The sequence below is a fragment of the Eurytemora carolleeae genome, unplaced genomic scaffold (genome assembly GCF_000591075.1).
Source record: "Eurytemora carolleeae unplaced genomic scaffold, Eaff_2.0 scaffold318, whole genome shotgun sequence".
Classification (NCBI taxonomy): domain Eukaryota; kingdom Metazoa; phylum Arthropoda; class Copepoda; order Calanoida; family Temoridae; genus Eurytemora; species Eurytemora carolleeae.
In genome coordinates this window covers 76,377-98,749 of record NW_019396228.1, presented here as the reverse complement: position 1 = coordinate 98,749, position 22,373 = coordinate 76,377, and the positions used below count along the sequence as shown (strand labels likewise).

Below are 22,373 nucleotides of genomic sequence, written 5' to 3'. Positions count from 1 at the left end.
CTAAATTAAGCCGTTTTTAAGTTATACAAAAGAAACCACAGGGGAGTGGAAAACACCTCCCCCCCCCTCAATCGTGATAGGGTTAAGAAGTTTTGCGCCCAACCCTATGATTAAAAAAAGTTGAGATGCCCTTAAAAAAAAATTGCCTTTAAAATAAATATTTAAGATTTCCCATAAACAAATTTGCCCAAATCTGAAAAAAGCCCCCCTAAACAAAATTTGCCCTAAAACAAAGATTTAAGATTTCCCCGAATTTGAAATTGTCCCCAAAAAAATAAAACTTGCCCCTGAAATATAAATTTAAGATTTTTCCAACATAAACTTACCCCACACGAAAAAGAAAATAATTTTTTTAGCAGTTTTTTCATTGTTGAGTATAATACACATGACAGTTGATGAATAGTTTAAAATGTCTTCTTCTATAATTTGATAAGTTGTTTGATACTAAAGAGACTAATAACATTTTTTATATGACAGTTATACTATAGTAAAATTGATTACACAGTCAAATATATATATGAGTTAAACATTTTTTTAAAGAAATAAATTGCAAAAAGTCTTTAATATCTAATACAGTATGTGAAAGAAGGCATTCAAAACTATTCACCAACTGTCATGTTTCGTGGGACACCCTGTATTTATCTTTTACACCGGTGCAATAATTTCATAACCTGACCAAATCAAGTAGTTAATACTACTGTGCTTTTTTAAATTTTTAGACGCATTTACTAAAAGCATTTTCGATAAAATCAAAACAGGCAATCTCAAATAGCTATTTGTCGCCAAAAANTACTTTCTATCTGTAAACTTTAGTTCTCCTACATTCTATCAGTAAACTCCAGTTCTCCTACTTTCTATCTGTAAATTTTAGTTCTCCTACATTCTATCAGTGAACTCCAGTTCTCACACTTTTTACCTGTAATTTTACAGGCATATTAGTATAAATAATAAGATGAGAAAACAATTTTAACGTTTATTTCAGATAATTTATTCAATTCTATTTTCGTTGTGTCTCTGGCCCCTGTGTATATAGTCCGCCTCTGAATAGGGGGAATCTATTTAAACTACACCTGGATTTAATGAATCCTCACAGTGCACAGTGCAGGGTTTTAAATTCTAAATTCTAATCTAAGGAATTGCAACTGAACACTCGCCTCAAACTCCAATTTTCTAATTCCTATATCCTATGCTGTTTTGTAGACCCTTTTGAATTCTGTTAGCGCATTAGTCTATAGTTTGAAATACTAGAAATTCAAGGCGCTTCGCGCCCTTCTTTCTAGGCTTTTAGGGCGCTTCGCGCCCATCTTCTATTTAAATTGTGAACATGTTCTTTTTGTTTAAATTTTAAAACAGAGAGAAAAAATTTTTGCGGATTTTTGAAAAAAAATTCGCGGATTTTCAAGAATTTAGATTTTTTTACAAAATTAAAAACCTTTAAAACACATTTTTTTTATCATTCATAAACCTTCCCTGTGGTCACGTGATGTCCCACAAAAAATTTGGGCCCGATCGGTTCAGCCGTTTTGACGTTTATTGGATACAAACAGACAGACAAATAAACAAACAGACAAGCCAAATTTATATATAGACTAGCCTTAGAGGGCGCTTCACGCCCATCTTCTAAATTAATTGTGAACATGTTCTCTTTGTGTACATCGTAAAACAAAACAAAAATAATTCGCGGATTTTCACAAAAAATTTCGTGGATTTTCAAAATTTTCAAAAATTTAATGAAGATCGAATTTTGATGGAGACAAATATTTAAAATTTCAATCATTCATAAACCTTCCCTGGGGTCCCTAGATGTCCCACAAACAGACAGACAAGCCAAATTTATATATAGATGACACACATTTAGATTTCAAAAACTTACAGTTTGTGTTGTGCAGGTGTTCAATTGTTTTGTAATTGATTTTGATCAGAAATAGGTGGTTGCAACGGTCGTTTAGGATACGTATATATAGCTCATGGTTTAAACCTAATGCAAAATACAATATCAATTAATACTCAAAAAGAAAGTTTAGTCTATAATCCTATATTATTATACTGTACTAGCCTAGGGTGACCATTGCAGGTATTTTTACACTCTGGATATAAGAAAAGTTAAAGAAGAAGTTTTTCTGCCTGATTATTTCAATCCTAAATTTACTAGTTTCTTAATTCAAATTAGAGCTAGGATCTATATGCCCGTCTACAGACCGATGATAAAAATTATTTCTAAGGTCCACTACGAAAGTAGTTTTTCTATCATTCAATGATTAAACTCAATGTCAAGGTATCCACCATGCAAAGAGGGGTATGTCCGATTTCAAATGGTAACCTTTAAACTTTTGACTAGGAGCAATTTTAAACAAAGCTATCAACTCCAGGTTCCTGTGATGTGTTGGGGGGGGGGGGGGGGGCGTTGCTTTCATACTCATTTCTCTCGATAGAGGGTTGACAAAAGATCAATATATATATATAGTACAATAACTTGAAAAATACTTTCAACAGTAAAATATAGAAAATCTGCCTTAATACATATTTATTCTGCTGAACCAATAATTTATTTATATTTTTATTATTTGTGAATGATAATCATAATTTGGTTTAATCTCAATAAATCATTAAAGAAGAATGAAGGATGAACATTCTTCCTTCATTTTCTTCATTCTTCCTTCATAAGGAAGAATGAAGGAAGAATGAAGGAAGAGTGAAGGAAGAGTGAAGGAAGAATGAAGGAAGAATGAAGGAAGAATGAAGGAAGAATGAAGGAAGAATGAAGGAAGAGTGAAGGAAGAATGAAGGAAGAGTGAAGGAAGAATGAAAGAACTATGAATGGTGGGGGATAATTTTAAAGAGTTTTGACGGCAAAGGGTGGAATTTCAGATTAAATCAAATCAAATTATTTATTTACTGCAGTAATAATTCATAGTTCAGTTATTTAACACATTAGTACATTGTAATAGGTAAAACTATACTGATATTAATTTATTTGAAACTATAAGCTGGAGTGTTCGCGTTGCCCATTTACCTATTAGTATGACCACTTAAAAAAGTGCACTTGCTAATGTGTCAACGAAAAAGTCAGTCATTGATTTATATCACATTTTTATTTCAGAACACAAAATGAAAGTATTTTTACACCGCACGTAGTGTTCATTCCTTCTGAGCTTGGAGAAAGTGTTGACACTCGAGCAGCAGAGAAAATGATTTGCTGTGAGAAGTATAAAATGGAGATCTTGAAGATCACATAAGAACTTATACAAGAGAAAACGGCCTTATAAACGGCACAATATGTGAATATAAATGGCACAATATGTGAATATAAACGGCACAATATGTGAAAACAGTTTTGTGAGGAAATGAAAGTGGCTAAGACACGACACGGGTGAAAATGAACTCTGAACTTAGTGAAGGTGAATCAGACCAATCAGACCAATCAGACAGAGAAATTGATTCTGATAGTGATTCTGAACCTGAACCTGAACCTAAACCTGAATCAGATATTGAACCTGCGCCGCAATATCAACCCTTACATGATATTTCCAAATTATGTTTGGTAAGTTTTAAAGAGATGAAAGTTTTAATAAATTTATTTTTGTGAACATTCAAAGTTCAAACCAATCTGATAAATTGTAATAGAAACTATTTTGCGTTCCCAGTTGTCCTTTACTATAATGAAGACTAAAAACTCTTTAAAGTAAATTCTAAGGTTGACTGTATTCCTATAGTGGAACTCGGTTATATCAAGACAACGAAGATGACTTTCTATTTCAATTTTGATATATATCAGGCTGTTTAACAACATGGATACACACATAAAAGTCAATGGAAGTTCTCAATTAAAAAAGCTTCTCTTTAATTACATTTAAACTTGTAATTCGAAAAAAGCTTGTTAATAATCAAAACTTAAATAAAAAGTCGTCTTCATTGTATTGCACTAATCGCCTACCACTGTATATATTTCGGGTTCCCCCCCAAAAAACTTTGCAGTATAGTTGTAATGGATACTAAAAAACAATTTACGTACAAAGTGTTTAATCAATGTGTTATCGGAAAGCTCTTTTGCAGATATTTAAGATGCTATCTCATTTGAACTACTCCCGTTTGTATTGTTCGTTTGAACTACTGTACGTGGTACCACGTGAGTAGTTGAAATGAACAAAAGTTCAAACGAGTCAATATATTGCTCATTTGAACTATTTTTAGTTCATTTGAACTATTTTCATTTGAACTATTATTATTTTAAATGAAATAAACAAAAAGTGCTTTTTTAAGGGTTTGAAGTCGAAAAAAAGGAAATTTTAAGTTGTTGCATGCAGATTTGGCTGTGTTCAATTCAAATCAATTTTTTGTTCATGTGTGTTTACAAAATTTATACTTCCAACAGCTGTAAAATGAATGATATGAGTCAATTCATTGAATATGTGTGCGAATCGCAAAAATGTATTTTTTAAGTACCTGGTTTAATTACAGATTAAATTGCAAGAAATAATCATAAAAATACATATAGGTAAATAATAAATTCAATCATCTACATTGAAAAAGGACAGATAATTTTACCTTTGCTCTTGAAGTTATTGAATTAACGATTGATCTAACCAACATTCATAATCTAAATTCATTTTCGATTTTATAGAACTTATGTCAAAGAAGATTAATCTTGTTAGTTATCAAATATGATAATCAGTTAGAAGTTTGCCAGGTTCAAAATTTTCTCTAGATTTGGAACTGAGTTTTTGCCACAAACTCAAATATCCTAATCCCTAAATCTTTGCACCGAGTGGTGTAAACATTTGATATTTCAAACTTGGAATATTTTACCAAAAGAATTTAAAGTTTGATATCTACGAGTACTCTATAAACTCAACACAAATAAAATACAGTTCAGAACTTTTTTTTACATTAAATGTTTAGCCTTTAGCCTTGAGAATTGAGAAAGATAAAATAAATTTTTTTAAACTAACTATAGTATAATAAAATTTCTACAATAACTCTATTGGTTTTCTTATTCCTGTGATACTGATTTTCGCCATTCTTTCTTTCTTTTCATTCTGCAGGGGGGGGGGGCGCGCCCCACCCCTCTCAGGTGCTTGGGGAGGGCGCGCGCCCGGCCGACCCCCCCCCCCAGTTGCGCCTCTGATAAAAATAGTGATTATAGTGCTTTTAGAGGATCTAATTTCCTGGATTTTATTAATTGAAATATTAAGATTTTTATTTTTATTTTTATTTATTGAACATCCCAAATAATGAAAAAGTTAAAAGGAATTATTTGATGCTTTTAAAGATGCAAATGGAAGACGACAGTTTGGAAAGCTCAAGAGTTTTAATAACACATTGTTTTGCAGGATGAAAGGAAAATAGAATAAAACTCCGAAATCGTCCCTTAAACCTCATGTTTATTGGGACACTCTGCATTTATCCAAAATAGTATTGTTTGACGGTCCTTTAAATATAAAATACAGGGTTACCCACAAGGATGAGACTTTAAAGACGACCCGAAACTCTAAATATACCAATTTAAAGATATTCTGCTATACATCTAGCCTAGGTTATTATGGTTTATTGAATAACACAAAAATAGTTTAAATGAACAAAAAAATAGTTCAAATGGACATAAGAATAGTTCAAATGAACATAAAAATAGTTCAAATGAACATGAAAATAGTTCAAATGAAATAGTTCAAATGAAAAAAAAATTGTTCAAATGAAATAGTTCAAATGAACAAAAAAATAATTTACATGAGAAAAAAATATTTTAAATGAAAATGAAAAAAAAATAGTTAAAATGAACAAAAAATAGGTCAAATGAGAAAAAAATAGTCACAATGAACAAAAAAGTAGATCAAATGGACGTAAAAATAGTTCAAACAGACAAAAAAATAGTTCAAATGGAAACAAAAATAGTTCAATGCTGTGGATCAGCTGAAGTAATCAGGGGAGGGGGCCAAGGGGGCCTGCAGGCCCGTGGGAGGAGACAGACATAGGGGCCGGTTAAAATCGCGTCGGGAGTAGTAGTAAAAAAAAAATAAAAACTGAATTGCGGTAAAAAAATGAGCAAGAAATGCGTTGATTTGAATTACAGGATATGACGTCATGTCAGTAGTTCAAATGAAGAATAGTTCAAAAGAACAATAGTTCAAACGGGAGTAGTTCAAATGAGAATCCACCATATTTAAAGGTGTAACTTTTCTTTCTAGGCCTCATACTTATTTTTTACAAACTTGTCTTTTAACACAATTTTAGCATTTTGAACTTAACCTATTTTTTGTTGCCAAGAAATTTCTTTCGGTTATTAAGGGGGATCAATATTGGAATCAACAATCAACATACCCCTCTAGTCTAGATAGACAGCTTGATATCAAACTAGACTTTTATTTGAGCCCGCATCAGTGCTTTAAAATAAGCATTTTTTCGAAATCTCTTTGTTATTACAAAGCCATATTTTACACAACTCGCAGCATTTGCACTGAACCTCTGTAAAGCAAAAGCCGACAAAACAAACTTCTCCCTTAGAGAAATTCGGAAATCAAACTCCCAAATAGAACCTAATTTTTATCAGAATGCATAATTAACAGCCAAAAATAGGTAATTTCCTAGAGAACGATTTTTAAACCCCCCCCCCCCGCCCCCCCCCACTCCTATCAATTTTGTACATGGATCTTAAATGCAAGACATGTGGCCGCAGCTCTCGGCCTCCTAGCCTGTCCTAGCCGCAGCGCTCGGCCCAGAAAGTGACTTAACCTAACCCGTGGCCTCAGCGCTCGGCCCCCTAGCCTGTCCTAGCCACAGCGCTCGGCCCAGAAAGTGTCGTAACCTAACCTAACCCTAATAAGGTGACATGGAAACGCCTCAACATGGAAACGGATCAAAAATAAGCGGAAACCCCTCAAAAGAAGGTTTTTTTGAGGTGTTTCCACGATTTCTTCAAATTTTTCGGAAATCCCTCAAAATTCAAATTTTGAGGAGTTTCCTCTTATTTTTGATAGATTTACCAAAATTGTATATCCATTTCCGCTTTATTTTTTTCAAATATTTTCGAGGGATTTCCCAATATTTTTGAGGGGATTCCCAATAATTTTTGTACGTTTCCTCATTTTTTGATCCGTTTCCTCTTTTTTTAAAAACTTTTAAATTGATATGTTTCCTCATATTTTTGATCGGTTCCCTCAAATTTTAGTTCCGTTTCCTCATATTTTTGATCTGTTTCTGCTTTTTTCAAAAACTTTAAAAATCTCATTTTGTTGATCGATTTTCTTCAAATTTTAGGTCCGTTTCCTCATATTTTTGATCCATTTCCGCTTTTTTCAAAAACTTTTAAAATCTCAATTTGTTGATCGGTTTCCTCAAATTTTAGGTCCGTTTCCTCATATTTTTGATCCGTTTCCGTTTTTTTCAAAAACTTTAAAAATCTCAATTTGTTGATCGGTTTCCTCAAATTTTAAGTCCGTTTCCTCCTATTTTTGATCCATTTCTGCTTTTTTCAAAAACTTTAAAAATCTAATTTTGTTGATCGGTTTCCTCAAATTTTAAGGTCCGTTTCCTCATATTTTTGATCCGTTTCCGCTTTTTTCATAAACTTAAAAATCTCAATTTATTGAAACGCACCAAATAGGTAAATTATTTTTGAGGGAACCCATGGGTATCCCGGCAATTAAAATCTGGCAAAGAAAGAAACACATAATTTTACAGCTACAGGGAACCCTGAATAATTATATCTTTTGCTGAATGTTATACAATCTTAATTTTTTTTTTAAATCTTTATCCTATGTGTTATTCTTTTTGATTAAAAACTTAAGTGTATTCGTATCATGGTTCGATACATACATACATACCCAGAAAACTGTGAAATTATAGGAAGACGACTCAATTTTTGACTTTAGTTCGATGAACCTAAAACACAACAATGGTACAGTGTGCACTGATCATTTCACTTTTTTTATTTTAGGCTACTGAAAGTAAGGGCAATTGTGTTGTTTTAACATCAAATACACTTGATACAATGTCGTCTTTCTGGTTTTCCCTGTAGAGAATTGTATTTTTAATCCTTAAAAACATTAGTTCGAAAAAGTTATTTAAAAATTTATAGAATGTATACCGTTTAATGAACGTGTACAGAGTGTCCCAATAAACATGGGAATTCAGTGACAAATTCGATATAGTCTTTGTTATGAATTAGCAGTGTAATTCCTAATTTCTAAAACCATAATATTATTATGTCTGCTAGAGTTTATTTAGTGAAAACGGTAAATGACTGTTTTAACGATTTGTCTATATGTCGCTGCAAGATGAACAGTGAAGACGGACAAGTTTACTCTGTTAGTTTACTGTAATTTGTTTGTTTTACTAAGTACAACCGTATGCATGGTCAAAACATAAACAAACAATTTGTAAACATAGCAGAATTCGTCACTGAATTCCCATATTTATAGGGACACCCTGTATGAAATCAGTTTTTTATATAAATCAAATATTATTTTTATTAACTATAGAAATTACACAGAAAAGACAAAAGGTATTATTTACTTAAAGGTCATACACTTTTGTATATGTTTTTTGATCTTACATCTTGATACATGCTCATTTAAACTCTTTTTCGTGTATCAAGCAATATATTGTACGTACTGTGAAAGAATTAAACAAATTAGTACACATATTTAGTCCTTTCTGTGGAATCAGTGATACATTACTTTATCCATATTTTATAAAAATGTTACAGTGAGAACCACAAAACCGTGGAACAGGAAGACAACTTTTAGACTAATTGTGCAGTGTGCACAGACCCATTTCACATAACAACTGATTTTTAAGGTTTTTGTAAAACCATTTGCTTTAAAACAATTCATTACATATTCAGATAATTGCTGTCGTCTTAATATTCCACAGTTTAAGTTTATATCTTTAATATTTCAAGTAGCATTATTTGTTAATTTTTTGAACTGGAGGATTTAAAGAAATTCTCATCAAAAAATAGACCAGAACTGAAAATTACGAATTTTTTTATTACAATTTTGCAAATTTTCTGTGATTCTGTGATTCAATCTTAATAAAATTCTAGAATTTGATAGAAATAATATATATACACATTTTTGCTTTTCTGAACCATTGATTTTGCGAGAAAAAAAGGTTCACTGAATTTCTTTAACCATTCGATTACAAAAAAATATAGAATTTCAAAAATTTTAAAAAGTCCTCCCACCCCCCCGAATTCTTATACAATTAATTCCCTGATCCGTGCAGGGGCAAATCTGTAGACTTAGCATTATGCTAGTGAAATCTAGCTTCTATGTTTATAGTTTATTTCTTGTATTTCCAGATGAAAGACGATATAGTATAGTAATAATTTTAAGTCCCCCTTCCCCCCAACCGAATTCTTATACAATTAATTCCCTGATCCGTGCAGGGGCAAATCTGTAGACTTAGCATTATGATAGTGGAATCTAGCTTCTATGTTTATAGTTTTTTTCTTGTATTTCAAAATGAAAGACGACTTTTTATAGTCGTCTGTAATCAACAATATTTATTGGGGAGTGTGCACACTATTTTTCAAAATTGATTAAATAGTATAGATGGGGGAGGGGGGGTACAAAACAGCTCCATTGAAATGATTTAATTTGACTAAGAGTTCTCTTTGTTATTATAAAAATTTGGTGTATTATTGAGCTCAAAGCAAACCCTTCAGCGATTGAAAAATGCCGTTTTTTTTACTTCAAATTCTGAAAATACTCTCGGTAATCCCCTGCGGATACCAAAAAAAGATTATTTAAAAGTTTTTGAATATGAGTAAACGGACCTAAAATTTGAGGAAACCGATCAACAAATTGAGGTTTTTAAAGTTTTTGAAAAAAGCGGAAACGGATCAAAATATGAGGAAACAGACCTAAAATTTGAGGAAACCGATTCAACAAATTGAGATTTTTAAAGTTTTTAAAAAAAGCAGAAACAGATAAAAAATATGAGGAAACGGACCTAAAATTTGAGGAAATTGATCAACAAAATGAGATTTTTTAAAGTTTTTTGAAAATAGCGGAAATGGATCAAAAATATGAGGAAACGGACCTAAAATTTGAGGAAAAAGATTAACAAAATGAGATTTTTAAAGTTTTTGAAAAAAAGCTGAAACGGATCAAAAATATGAGGAAACGTACCTAAAATTTGAGGAAACCGATCAACAAATTAAGATTTTTAAAGTTTTTGAAAAAAGCTGAAACGGATCAAAAATATGAGGAAACGGACCTACAAATATGAGGAAATTGATTAAAAAAAAGAGGAAACCATTTTACTCTAAATATTGGGAAACGGATACAAAATATTCGGAAATCCCTCAATAATTCTGAACTTTTGAGGGATTTCCTCGAATTTCTAAAACAACGGAAATTCCTCAAAAATAATTTTTGATCTGTTTCCATGTTCAGTCGTTTCCGTGTTGAGGCGTTTCCATGTCACCAAATCCCAGCCCCTCAGTCCAAAGGTTCTTCCCCTATCTGTTTTTTTAAAACTATATTAATTATTTGTATATTCAAAATAAAAGAAATCAAAGTTTATCAACCCCCTCCCCCTACGGCCTCCATACTTAGGACCCTCCCCGCATATGCAATACAAATGTCAAAACCCCCATACAAAATTTTTTGTTAAAATTATAATCAATGAAATATTATGAGAATTATCAAAATTATCAAAATTTAATGCTTTTAACCTCCAAGGATACTATAAAACGAAAACTGATGCATCTATTCTTCAATCTTGTTTACAAATTCCGCCCAAAGAGAACTGTTTTCAATGTGTACGCAGAGTATACACGACCGCAATCAACTTTCCTTGCATTACACCCTTGTTTGTATCTATATGTTTTAAAACAGCGAACTCAAATTTACAAATTAACAAACTTAATATTATCAAAATTGAATTTGTATATTTATGAACAGAAACGCAATATCACCCTTTACAGAAGTAGTCCAGACTTGAAAAGAATTCAGTATTAAAAATCCAAGATTGGGTGGAATAACAAGGCATGCTTATACACACACATATATTTACATTATAACTATACAAACGAATATTGTTGAACCAACTAAAGTTTATCAGAGCTGAAAACTTTAGAATGGGATATCCTTAATCCCGATAGGTTAAATAATCTGAAGATTAAAAATGAGTGGAGAACAAGCAATATTTAATCTCGAGATTAAGAAAAAGAGTGGATTAAGCCTTAATCCCGATATCCACCATTCTAAAGTTTTCAGCTCTGGTTACACACAATATTCGCCTGGAGGCAAATATATTTCCATTCGACTCTTCTCTTCAGATACTTTACAAGGAGAAGTAATTCCAACCGGATATTAAAAAATACTAAATATCAAATGCGGTCACAGTTTTAGACCACAGGAGCCTTAAATTTGGCAAGAACTCATATTTTCATGGATATTAACATTATAAGGTAAAGGGAGGACCCCCTGTCTAAATAAAAAAGTCTGAAATCAATCACCAAAAAGCTTTCCAATGACACCTTGATCAGTACCAAATACCTCTACAGTAAAGTTTTTTAAGGGATAAACTAAATATTCATCGGTTCCATAATCGCCCGTTTGCCAAACCTTGTTCACGCACATTTGTTCAACTATAAGCAATTAAAATAATGAAACCTTTCTTTTCAAACCCTTAAAGTTTTTGATTTATCTAACCTTGCAGTTAACTAATATTGATCAGTGAACAATTCATTTAAACCTATTATATTTGCAGAATATGGAGAACAGAAGGTTCCCAGAATCTAGGGATGGAGTGGAATTGGACCATGATTGTTCTAGAAAGCAGGAGGAGAGAATCAAACCCAAAGAAACTAAGGATCAGAAATGCAATAACAATTTGAAATCGGCATTGTTCAGTCACTTAGATGAGAAACGTTACAAATGCAATATATGTGAAAAGAAATTCCTATGTAAGAGTAAAGTAGCAAGACACATGGTTACTCACACAGGTGAAAAGCCACATAAATGTGGTATATGTGAAAAATCCTTTGCACTGAAAGAAACTTTAAAAAGACACATAAGAACTCACACAGGTGAAGAAAAGCCTTTAATTTGCAAAATATGTAAATTGTTCTTTGAACGGCAGTCTAATTTGATTGTTCACATTAAATCCCATCATGTCGAAGATTATGAAGATAAGAATTCTAAAGCTGACTCTACATCGCGATCTAAAACCAAGTGTGATATAAACCTTGAATATCAGCCTGATCAACAAGAGCAGGATCCGTTAAAGGACAGTTCTAGAATACAAGAGGAGAAGAAGAGAATCAACCTAAAAATAACTCCAGTTAGATCTGAGGATTGTAATGAGGTTGTTGAGCAACAACAGAAGCGTAAAAGATCAACATTAATCCCTAGCAAACGCATTGGAATTGATTTAAGAAAAATCAAATGGGATCAGAAATATGAAGAAGATCTCGAGATTGAGGCTTCAGAATCTGATCAAGAAACTTTATCTATAATTGAAATTGAATCTGAATCTGAGCCGGATCCAGAACCTAGAAAGGTAAATTGCAACTTCTTTAAACTTTAAAAAGAGATATTAGGCGCAACAAAAGTGCGGGGTGGGGGGCAATAAAGACTTCTATCACTTTAGTAATTGCAAAAATATGTATTTAAGTTTTTTTTGGCCAATCATGAATTGAAGTCTTTAAATTGAAAACAAAACAGAAATGGTCTTTTTTCTCTGAAAATTATTTTTCCCATTAACTTTTGCATTTATGACGCATGAGCTCTGGGTTTACCTGGACCCCTAGGGATTCCAGGAGAACCCGGAGCAACTGGACATCTTTGAGAACATCAAGAGTTTGTTGTTCAGAATTAATTTAAACTACATACATAATTCAAATCTTTTACCAAAAACTAAATATTGAGACGTTTAACTTTACAATAATAAACCTAATTCTCATTTATTATAACTTAAACATTATAAACTGTATTTTTAATCTCTTTTTATTTTTAGAATTCGCAGAATATACCGGAGGGCAAAGACTTGAGAAGGAGAAGGAAAGTATTTGTGTGTAATGACTGCGGATTAAAAGTTAGCCATATAGCTAATTTTAAAAGACATATTAAAACCCATAACAGAGAACAAATACTAGACTGTGAGTGTGAAGTTCGGGAAAAAAAGATTCCGCGAAAAAGTTCTTCATCAATTTTATTAATAGACCTAGAAACAAACACAGTTGCAGTGCCTAATAAATGTGACACAAGTGAAAACAAATTTGGGCAAAATAGAAGCATGAGAACTTCATCATTTAGCTGTCCTAGATGCAGTGAACACACCTTTTTAAAGGAAAGTGAATTTCTAGAACACATAAAAAAACATCATATTGTTTTTAAATGTGGGTTGTGTGAGTCAGTGTTTCAACGACAGTCTAATTTAACAGTGCACCTGAGATCACATACTAGTCAAAATGTAACGAGTTTACAATCTTCTGAGAGTGAAACTGAGCCGGAAGCACAAAATAAAGAACAACCTGAACAACATAATGAACCTATTGAACTGAACCTAGAACACGCTGAAAAGTCTGCACCGAAAGAATCAAGCAAGGTTTATTCTTTGAATTATGGGTTAATGCAAATAATTGGGTTTTAGAACGCTTCGCGCACCTTTTTAAGTCACAATTTTAGCTTTTGACTGTTGTTATACAATTGCTACATTTTTTCAAAATTTTAAATCTCAAAATTGTCCTGCTTAATTATCTGGTGCATTAAAAAAATAGTAAATGTTGACATTTTTTCGAGAAATATTTTTCAACTTTGACCAGCTACATATAAACCTTACCTGGGGTCATGTGAGTGGCGAAAAAAATGTTACATACTGTCCCAATAAACACGGGAAACGACTTATAAATCATGTTTGATGTTGATGGATAGGAAACAAAGAGTACAATAAACAATAAACATAGATTGTTTATGATTAACTTGAACTTTTCTAAATGTGGACAAATTTCCTTCAATTTATCAAATTAAACAAGATGTTAATTTTTAAACAATTTTGACATGATTTAGTTAATTAAAATCTGGACAACTATTTTTTATATCTCAGTAAATTTTTAAGGTACAAAAATGACAGACCACATTTAGGAAATTACAAAACTTTGCTCCATTTTTTAATGAAATTTTAACTTAAACTGTAAAAAATGCCAAGTGGAACAGAGCTTATATAAAAGTCGTCACTTAATTTCCGTGCTTATTGAGGGAACCAGAGTCTAAAATTAAAGAACGAAAAGTTTTGACTTAAATTTTAAGTTCATGGTTAAATGCCACTTCTGACTTAATTTAAACCTAAACTTTAACCGTGAGGTTAAATATTTAACCCTGTGGATAAATATTTCACTCGCCGAAATCGACGAGTTAAAATTTAAACACAGGGTTAAAATCTTGAAATTCCGCAATCCCTATTTGTCTATCATCATTCAGCGGTCAGCGGCTTTCAACTAGTTACGATATATTTAAAAGTAAAAACCTTTATTTTATAAATTTCACGTTTTAGATTAATTAATGTTTGCACGTAAACCAAACATACGGGTGTAACTGGAAATATGTTTTGTTTTCCGTCATGTAAATAATGTAAAATTAAAAAACAGCTGATTATACCGATACTTACGTAATAATTCTCCGTAAATCCTTTTCTCTGATTGGTTCAGATTTTTCCCGGGAAATTCAAATTTAAAATTGAGAAAGTTTAATATTTAAGTAGCTTCATTATTTTACAGAACTTTTAACCTCGAACTTAAAATTCGCGCATTCTTTAGTTTTAGACTCAGTACGTTCTTTGATTTTAAACTATATTTAATTTAACAATATGTTTTTAGAATTTTGAGGAAACAGCTCAAGTTAAAGTTTCAAGAGGAAGTAAGAAGAGATTTTCTCTTACTGGCGATGCCCCATGTTATTGTCAAATCTGCGACAAAATGTTTTCCGATAAAAATATTTTGACCAGACACTTAAGAATTCATACTGGTGAAAAAACTTTGCAATGCAAAGTTTGTAATCAAGCATTTTCTCGGTTAGATAGTTTAAATCGTCACATGCGCCGTTTTCATACAAAACAAACTTTATCTAAAACAAAACAATCATTTGTTCCTAAAAGTCATCTGACCAGGACAAGAAGACACATGCGTTCTCATACGGAAGAAAAATCAATTAAATGTCCCATCTGTAGTAAAACATTCACACGTACAGATAGTGTAACTCGTCACATGCACCTCTTACATGCCAAAGAAATAGTCTCATCTAAAAGAGAAACTAACAAATGTGATTTAAATTCAAACAGTCGTGTAAAGAAACGACAGTTAGAATGTAAAATAAGAAAATCATTCATCCGTGCAAGTGAACTAACCAGGAATATTCTAGAAGCAGAATATAAATCTGACCTTTCAACTGACGAGGAATCTGAACCTAAGCAATCCCAGGATGAAGAGCAGGAGGAGGATGATGATAAACTCTTACTGCATCACAAGGAAAAGGGACAGCAAAACCATGGACCTAGGCCTAAATCCCAACAAGAAACTGATTGTGAAACAGATTTGTATGAATGTAATAGATGTGATAAGACCTTTGTATGGAGGCATTCTTTAAAAGAACACACTAAAACTCACAAGAAACTCCCCTTTTACTGCAGTAGATGTGGCAAAACGTTTTCAGATAGCTGGAAATTTTCTCGACACATGAAAATACACATGAAAAATGCTCAAAAACAGAGGATGAAGAGAAATGGTTGCCCAGATCCTGAACTTATAGATATTGAACAAGAATTCACTCGTAAAAGGAAAAAGGTTGAGCATGATGATGATGGTGTTGAAAATTATGCTCAGCTGGAACTTGAAATGGAACAAGATCTTGAAGTTGATTCTGCAATTGTTCAGGGTCATGCAGCAGGAAATGGTCCTGGAATGGTGATCTATAATGAAGGGGTAAATGATCTTGAGATGGAAAGTGAGAATGATTTGTCAAATGACCAGGAGCTTCAAATTGAAGGTGATCATGATAGTGATCCTGAACTTGTAAATGATCATGCAGTAGGAAATGATCCTGGGATGGTGATCAATAACGAAGAGGTAAATGATCTTGAGACAGGAACTAAAAATGACCAGGAGCTTCAAATTGAAGGTGACCATGAAAGCGATCATGAACTTAGTGGGAAGGAGCTTGGAAGTGAACTTGACCCCCAGGCTGCTCCTGGTACATTGATTGAAGAAGAACCCCAGCCTGTTCCTGGTACATTGATTGAAGAAGAACCCCAGCCTGTTCCTGATACATTGATTGAAGAAGAACACCAGCCTGTTCCAGGTACGTTGATTGAAGAAGAACCCCAGCCTGTTCCTGGTACATTGATAGAAGAACCCCAACCTGTTCCTGGTACATTGATTGAAGAACCCCAGCCTGTTCCAGGTACATTGATTGAAGAAGAACACCAGCCTGTTCCTGGTACATTGATTGATGAAGAACCCCAGTCTGTTCCAGGTACATTGATTGAAGAACCCCAGCCTGTTCCTGGTACATTGATTGATGAAGAACCCCAGCCTGTTCCAGGTACATTGATTGAAGAAGAACCTCAGCCTGTTCCTGGTACATTGATTGAAGAAGAACCCGAGGCTGCTCCTGATACATTGATTGAAGAAGAACCCCAGCCTGCTCCTGGTACATTGATTGAAGAAGAACCTCAGCCTGTTCCTGGTACATTGATTGAAGAAGAACCCCAGGCTGCTCCTGATACATTGATTGAGGAAGAACCCCAGGCTGTTCCTGATACATTGATTGAAGAAGAACCCCAGCCTGTTCCTGGTACATTGATTGAAGAACCCCAGCCTGTTCTTGGTACATTGATTGAAGAAGAACACCATCCTGTTCCTGATACATTGATTGAAGAAGAACACTTTGAACTAGTAAAAAACCATTCACAGGAGAATGAAAATACTTCAAAAGAAAATCATCTTATGTTGGAAAACAAATGTGGAGAGGAAAATGAGATTTATTCTAAAATCATTCTTACTCCGGAAAATTATCTTGACTTCTCTGATCTAGATTTTGATAATGAGGATATAAATTATCAGCTGGTAAGAATTCCAGAACATTGAAGAATTCTTCAGATAAAAAGGATCCAGAAGAAGGAAATCATTTCAATGAAAATAATGCTCACGCAGTAAATAATATTGTAAATGAGAATGGAATGATAAATTTATCCATCAGTATAAATGTTAAAAAAATTATTTGTTAATTCATCAATTCAAGAAATACTAAACTAGTTTGAATAAAATGAAAACTATATTTGTTAAATTTATTTGATTTGTATATGTCCGAAATACCAGTGCATCAAAATAAATGTTATTTTTTTATCAACCTGTATACTTGGGAGAAGTAAGTTTAAAAAAATTTAAATAAAAGAAATACATGAATTTCAACTGTCCTACTAACATTTCTTGACACACAAATTATTATGATTAAGCAAAGTACTTCAAACGATAAGTTTATTCAATTTTGAAATGTTGAATTTGCAGAGCAAAGACGACTTTTACTTAACAATTTTTTCCTAAAAATGAATTATTTGCCAGGAATCTTAGCGATTGTTAACTGTTCAAATTATTTTTCTTAAATATTGTTGATTTTTAATTTTTTATCTCGCGGATTTGCACTATAAATCATAAAGTGAATTTATAACATTTTTACAATTGAAATCTTAATTGATTCTATAGACTGTTCTCAAAAGAAAACATTCCAGCATAGTATTTTTTAAGTTTATTCATTACCACTTATATTTTTACTACCAGAATATTAAATAATCAAAGTCTTGTGTGTTAGCATTGAAGTATGAAGACGACATCAAACGATCGTCTTGTATCTGAATATAGCTTATTATGAAGACTAACTCATTATTTGGGGTGTGTTGTATATAAATATTTAATGTAAATATATATTAACATTTTAAGCGAGATAGATCTGATTGTTGAATTTAAATAGGGCTCAAATGTCGTCTTCTTTCAAATTATTGAAAGATTTAACAAATTAAAATCAAAGAACTCCGTAAATCTAGTTTTATACAGTGATAATTAGAAGACTCTGGAATAGGAAGCCGACTTTCAAACTCAAGTAACGACTTAAATAGTCCAATGAACATGAGGCACAGCAATTGTGCAATGTAAACAGACCCATTTCAATTATTAATTGATTTAATAACTAGTAAAGCTATTTGCTTTGTAACAAGATCAAATAGACTTCAGTATTGCTGCAATGTCGTCTTCATATTCTACATTTTTTTGGTTATCACTTTAAGATTAGAAATTTGAAAATCCTCTGCTAAAGAATCGAATTTCGTCTCTTAACTTTTTAATAATAAATGGTTCATGAATATGCTAATCCATCATTTCGAAATAACATCTTAAAGATTCGTTTTGAAAAGCATTAATTTAACCGGAAGCTCTCGTCATTAAAATTTTCAAGCTCAGGGGAAAAAAAACTCGTTTCAAATTTTTTTCTTTAATTCTTAAGAAGAATTTAACTCATTTTAACAATACAATGATATTGAATATTGATACAGGGGTGATATATATATATATATATATAAAATCATGATTGACTTAAATTATTTTTTATTTATTCCGCAAAATAGGTAAATAAGGAGTGTCCTACGAAACATGATAGTTTAGAATGTCGTCTTCCAAATACTGGATTAGATTTACAGACTTTTTGCAGCTTAGTTCGGTAGAAAAATCTTTTACTCCAATATATCTTAATCTGGGATAGATTTTACTATCATAAAACTGCCATAAAATGATTTCTTTAATATCAAACAACATAACAAATTATGGAAGAAGACATTCTAAAATATTCAGCAACTGTAATGTTTGTGGGACTCCCTGTACACAAAATAAAGAATCTGAATAATATGGAACATTGTGGCCATGGATACAGATGGATATGTATTAAGGATTGAATTCTACAAGACATACGTGTTACATGTTTTAATTAAATAATTATAGCCAGGGTTGCAGGCTAATCATTTTTGGTTGTATTAAATCTTGGGTTTTAAACACAATTTATTTAAGAAATCAACAAATAGTAAATAGTAAAACATGATACAGAGCAATTTAGAAAAAGGCATAAAATTCTTTTAGAGATTCTTAAAACTTCCCTAAATTTAACATTACTAACCAAGTTTCAGCTTTGAAAAATATTTTATTATATTGGACATATTCATTAAGATGAAGAACAATATTTTAACGTGAGGGATCTGGATCCGCATCTATAATATATATATTTCACTTTGTAGCACTGGATTTAAGTTACAAATCATCTCTGGTCGTAAATATGTATTATTACAAATGTCAAAAGTTATTTTTAAGTTTTCCTTGAATATATATATTTATCAATTTACGCTACAATGGAAGCCATATTTAATTATTTGGAAGAACAAACAAATTACAAAATTAATAATTTTTAAAAGTAAAAAAGAAACAAATGTTTATATTTTTTACTAAAAAATGGTTTTAAGCTCCAAAACATTTTCAGGATAAATAAAAGTGCCATAAAAAAAAATCACTGAATCATCAATAATCAGGTCTGAAATGAAGTACTATCAAGATTTAGATTCAAAGCTTTTTGACTTAATTTAATTTTTTCTCTTCGTCTGATATATTTAAGAAAAATAATTTAAAAATGTTAAGATATTATTCCAAGAATTTTTATGAAAATGAATTTACCAATCGTCTTGGTTAATAATAATTTCTCAAGTCAGCAAAAATTTCTTCGTTTAATGAAATCAAATTTTTGAGCATACATTTTTGAAAGGGAATTCTTAAAGGGACTGTAAGTGTAATTTTAAGTGACCCTCCATGCAAAGATGGGCCAATGCCAGATTTACAACAGTACCCTTGAAACCTTTGTCTGATCAAGTATGAATTAGATTTTAATGTTTAATTTCCTTTAAACTTATTTTCATTTCCGGGTTCTCTGCGAAAATGAAACTTGTGCATTTTTTTTACAAGAAGCAATGGAGAAACTGACAGAAATAAGCACTTTTCAATTCAGAACAACGACGGTATCTTCCACAGTTTTAATCTGATTTAGGTTTCAAGGGTATCGTTGTAAATCGGACGCTGCAAACTTTGTTTGGAGGGTCACATGAAATAATACTTTCAGTCCCTTTAAGTTTGAGCTTCCTAGCTCAAATACTTTTTGAGTTATTGCAAAAAACGATGGGGGAGGGGTAATTGACCCCCCCCCCTCCCCCAAGACCAGATAGGGTTAAAACGATGATGAGCTAAACAAATGAAAAATTTGTAATTATTTCGTATCAACATATTCGTAATCTGGATTCTCACAGGGACAGCAGGGACAACAAGTACATCTGCAAACACAGTTTCCGGTAGCAGTTCCTTGAATATATAAATCAGTTTCCGGTAGCAGTTCCTTAAATATATAGATCAGTTTCCGGTAGCAGTCACTTAAATATATAAATCAGTTTCCGGTAGCAGTCACTTAAATATATAAATCAGTTTCCGGTATCAGTCCCTTAAATATATAAATCAGTTTCCGGTAGCAGTCACTTAAATATATAAATCAGTTTCCGATAACGGTTCAACTACGTATTTTGAATCGGTGATTCAGGTTTTGTCCATATCCTTTAGATAATAAGTGCACTGCAGAACTACAAATATAAATTTGAATCGACGGTATGTAGTTCAGCTATCTAGCTCAAATTCATTTAATCGGTTCCACATTTAATAAATAGTTAGACATTGTTGAACTGCGTAGACTAAGTTGAACCACTGATCTTCAACTTGATTTTGGCACAACTTCACAAGTAAAGTGGTTCAACTTAGTTAAACCGGTTCAAATATCTCTTCTATTTATTAAATCTGATCATCTAGATGTTAATTCTGATATAACGAATGATATAGCTAGATATACAAGTAACATATTTCACCAAAAAATTGTTGTTTTTTTGTTTATTTGATGTCAATTATTATTTCAATGAACTTTTTTTGGATTTCATGATAATCAAATCTTAATTTATTTAATAATGAAAAAAAATAAATAGTAGCCTTTACCGTAATTATCAAATAAACTGATTGGATTAGATTGTTGTTGTTGTTTTCTTGTCTGTTCATATCGTACTGTCTGCTGTGTTCTGTAAGGTCTCAACTGTCGTTTGTATTGTTTTTGTTGCTGCTGTTGCTGTTGACTGTTTAAATAATTTTCCGCCTCGTATAAAGAATCAGCTGGGTTTGTTGGATTCTTAACAAAAAACAATATATTTACATCAAAAATATATTTATTAAAGGGACTGTAAGCGTAATTTCATGTGACCCTCCGGCCTCCATGCAAAAAAGAGCCTGATTTACAACGGTGCTCTTTAAAACTTTGACTGTTTATCGAGGACAGAAAGTTCCGTGTGTATATCTCCCAAATGATATTTGAATTGCCATATACACGAAGTGCATGCCTTAACGTGTGAAAACACCAAAAAGTGTTTACTGCTAATCCGCTTGCAGACAAAGTGTTCAACAATTTCAAGCGTTTCTGTGCATTAATAAGGATATGCAACATCACTGATCACTGATCAGTCTAAGGTTGGAAGGGTACTTTTGAAATTGGGACACACAACTCTAAAATTGGAGGGTCACTTGGAATAACGCCTACAGTCACTTTAAGTTTAGAAAGTTTGTACAGAATTCTTTCATATTGAAAAGAACATAATTTAAAACTTTCATGATTAATCAGTTTCCATTGTAAACAAAAAACAGCTACTAAAAAACACCCAACGGTATTTTCTTTTCATTTTATTTTTTATTTTTTATTTTTTATAATTAATGCCCCAACTAATATCTGTTATCAGAGCTGAAAACTTTAGAATGAGATATCCTTAATCCCGATTACTTAATCTGAGTATCCAATGGACAAACTTTTGATTTTAAGAAAAAGAGAGGATCAAGCATTAATCTCGATATCCACCATTCTAAATTTTTCAGCTCAGGTTTTGTGAGATTGATCTTATTGAAACTTAATTTGCTTTAACAGAAAGTTATGTATCTGCATTGAACTTAATTGAATGTGTACAGTGACCCCCCAGACGACATTTCTAGAGTAGAAAAATGTTTTGTTCATTTCATTTGTGACTCAAGTTCTGATAATATTGGTATTATGAAAATAATAAATACTATTTTATTTGAAGAAAAAATAAACACAAAATACAAAAACAAGGTTTTTTTAAACTGAGACTCATAAAAGTTTCGATTATGAAGACGACCTTTTAGCAATACTATGTGTATTTGATAATAAAGCAAATACTTTTACCTGAAGCTTTCAATTGACTTATTCAGTAAAATAGATCTGTTTACACTTTCCAAAGCAATGTAGAAATAT

At 32.0% G+C, this 22,373-nt stretch overlaps 2 protein-coding genes across 2 annotated transcripts in view; one reads left to right on the top strand and one right to left on the bottom strand.

Moving 5' to 3' along the window:
* The first annotated feature begins 2,984 nt into the window (after window positions 1–2,984).
* On the top strand, window positions 2,985–17,279 carry LOC111698745 (zinc finger protein 91). Its single transcript, XM_023469161.1, has 5 exons — window positions 2,985–3,262; window positions 3,307–3,541; window positions 11,719–12,510; window positions 12,967–13,557; window positions 14,825–17,279. The coding sequence occupies exons 2-5, from the start codon at window positions 3,377–3,379 to the stop codon at window positions 17,087–17,089; spliced, it is 3,813 nt and encodes a 1,270-aa protein (XP_023324929.1). The 5' UTR covers window positions 2,985–3,262; window positions 3,307–3,376; the 3' UTR covers window positions 17,090–17,279.
* Window positions 17,280–20,117: 2,838 nt separating this feature from the next.
* The window catches only part of LOC111698746 (repetin), a 6,010-nt gene continuing 3,754 nt past the window's right edge, over window positions 20,118–22,373 (bottom strand). Inside the window, exons 7-8 of the mRNA XM_023469162.1 lie at window positions 21,059–21,245; window positions 20,118–20,383 (exon numbers count right to left, since the gene is read on the bottom strand). Coding sequence (XP_023324930.1) covers window positions 20,292–20,383; window positions 21,059–21,245 — 279 coding nt within the window. The 3' untranslated portion in view covers window positions 20,118–20,291. The remainder of the gene's footprint in view (window positions 20,384–21,058; window positions 21,246–22,373) is intronic.

Bases quoted from the DNA above. Each gene is read 5' to 3' on its own strand.
- LOC111698745 (XM_023469161.1), top strand. From the start codon at position 3,377: ATGAACTCTGAACTTAGTGAAGGTGAATCAGACCAATCAGACCAATCA. The intron at 12,511-12,966 runs GTAAATTGCAAC...TTTTATTTTTAG, and splicing joins CGGATCCAGAACCTAGAAAG to AATTCGCAGAATATACCGGA. The intron at 13,558-14,824 runs GTTTATTCTTTG...ATATGTTTTTAG, and splicing joins CACCGAAAGAATCAAGCAAG to AATTTTGAGGAAACAGCTCA.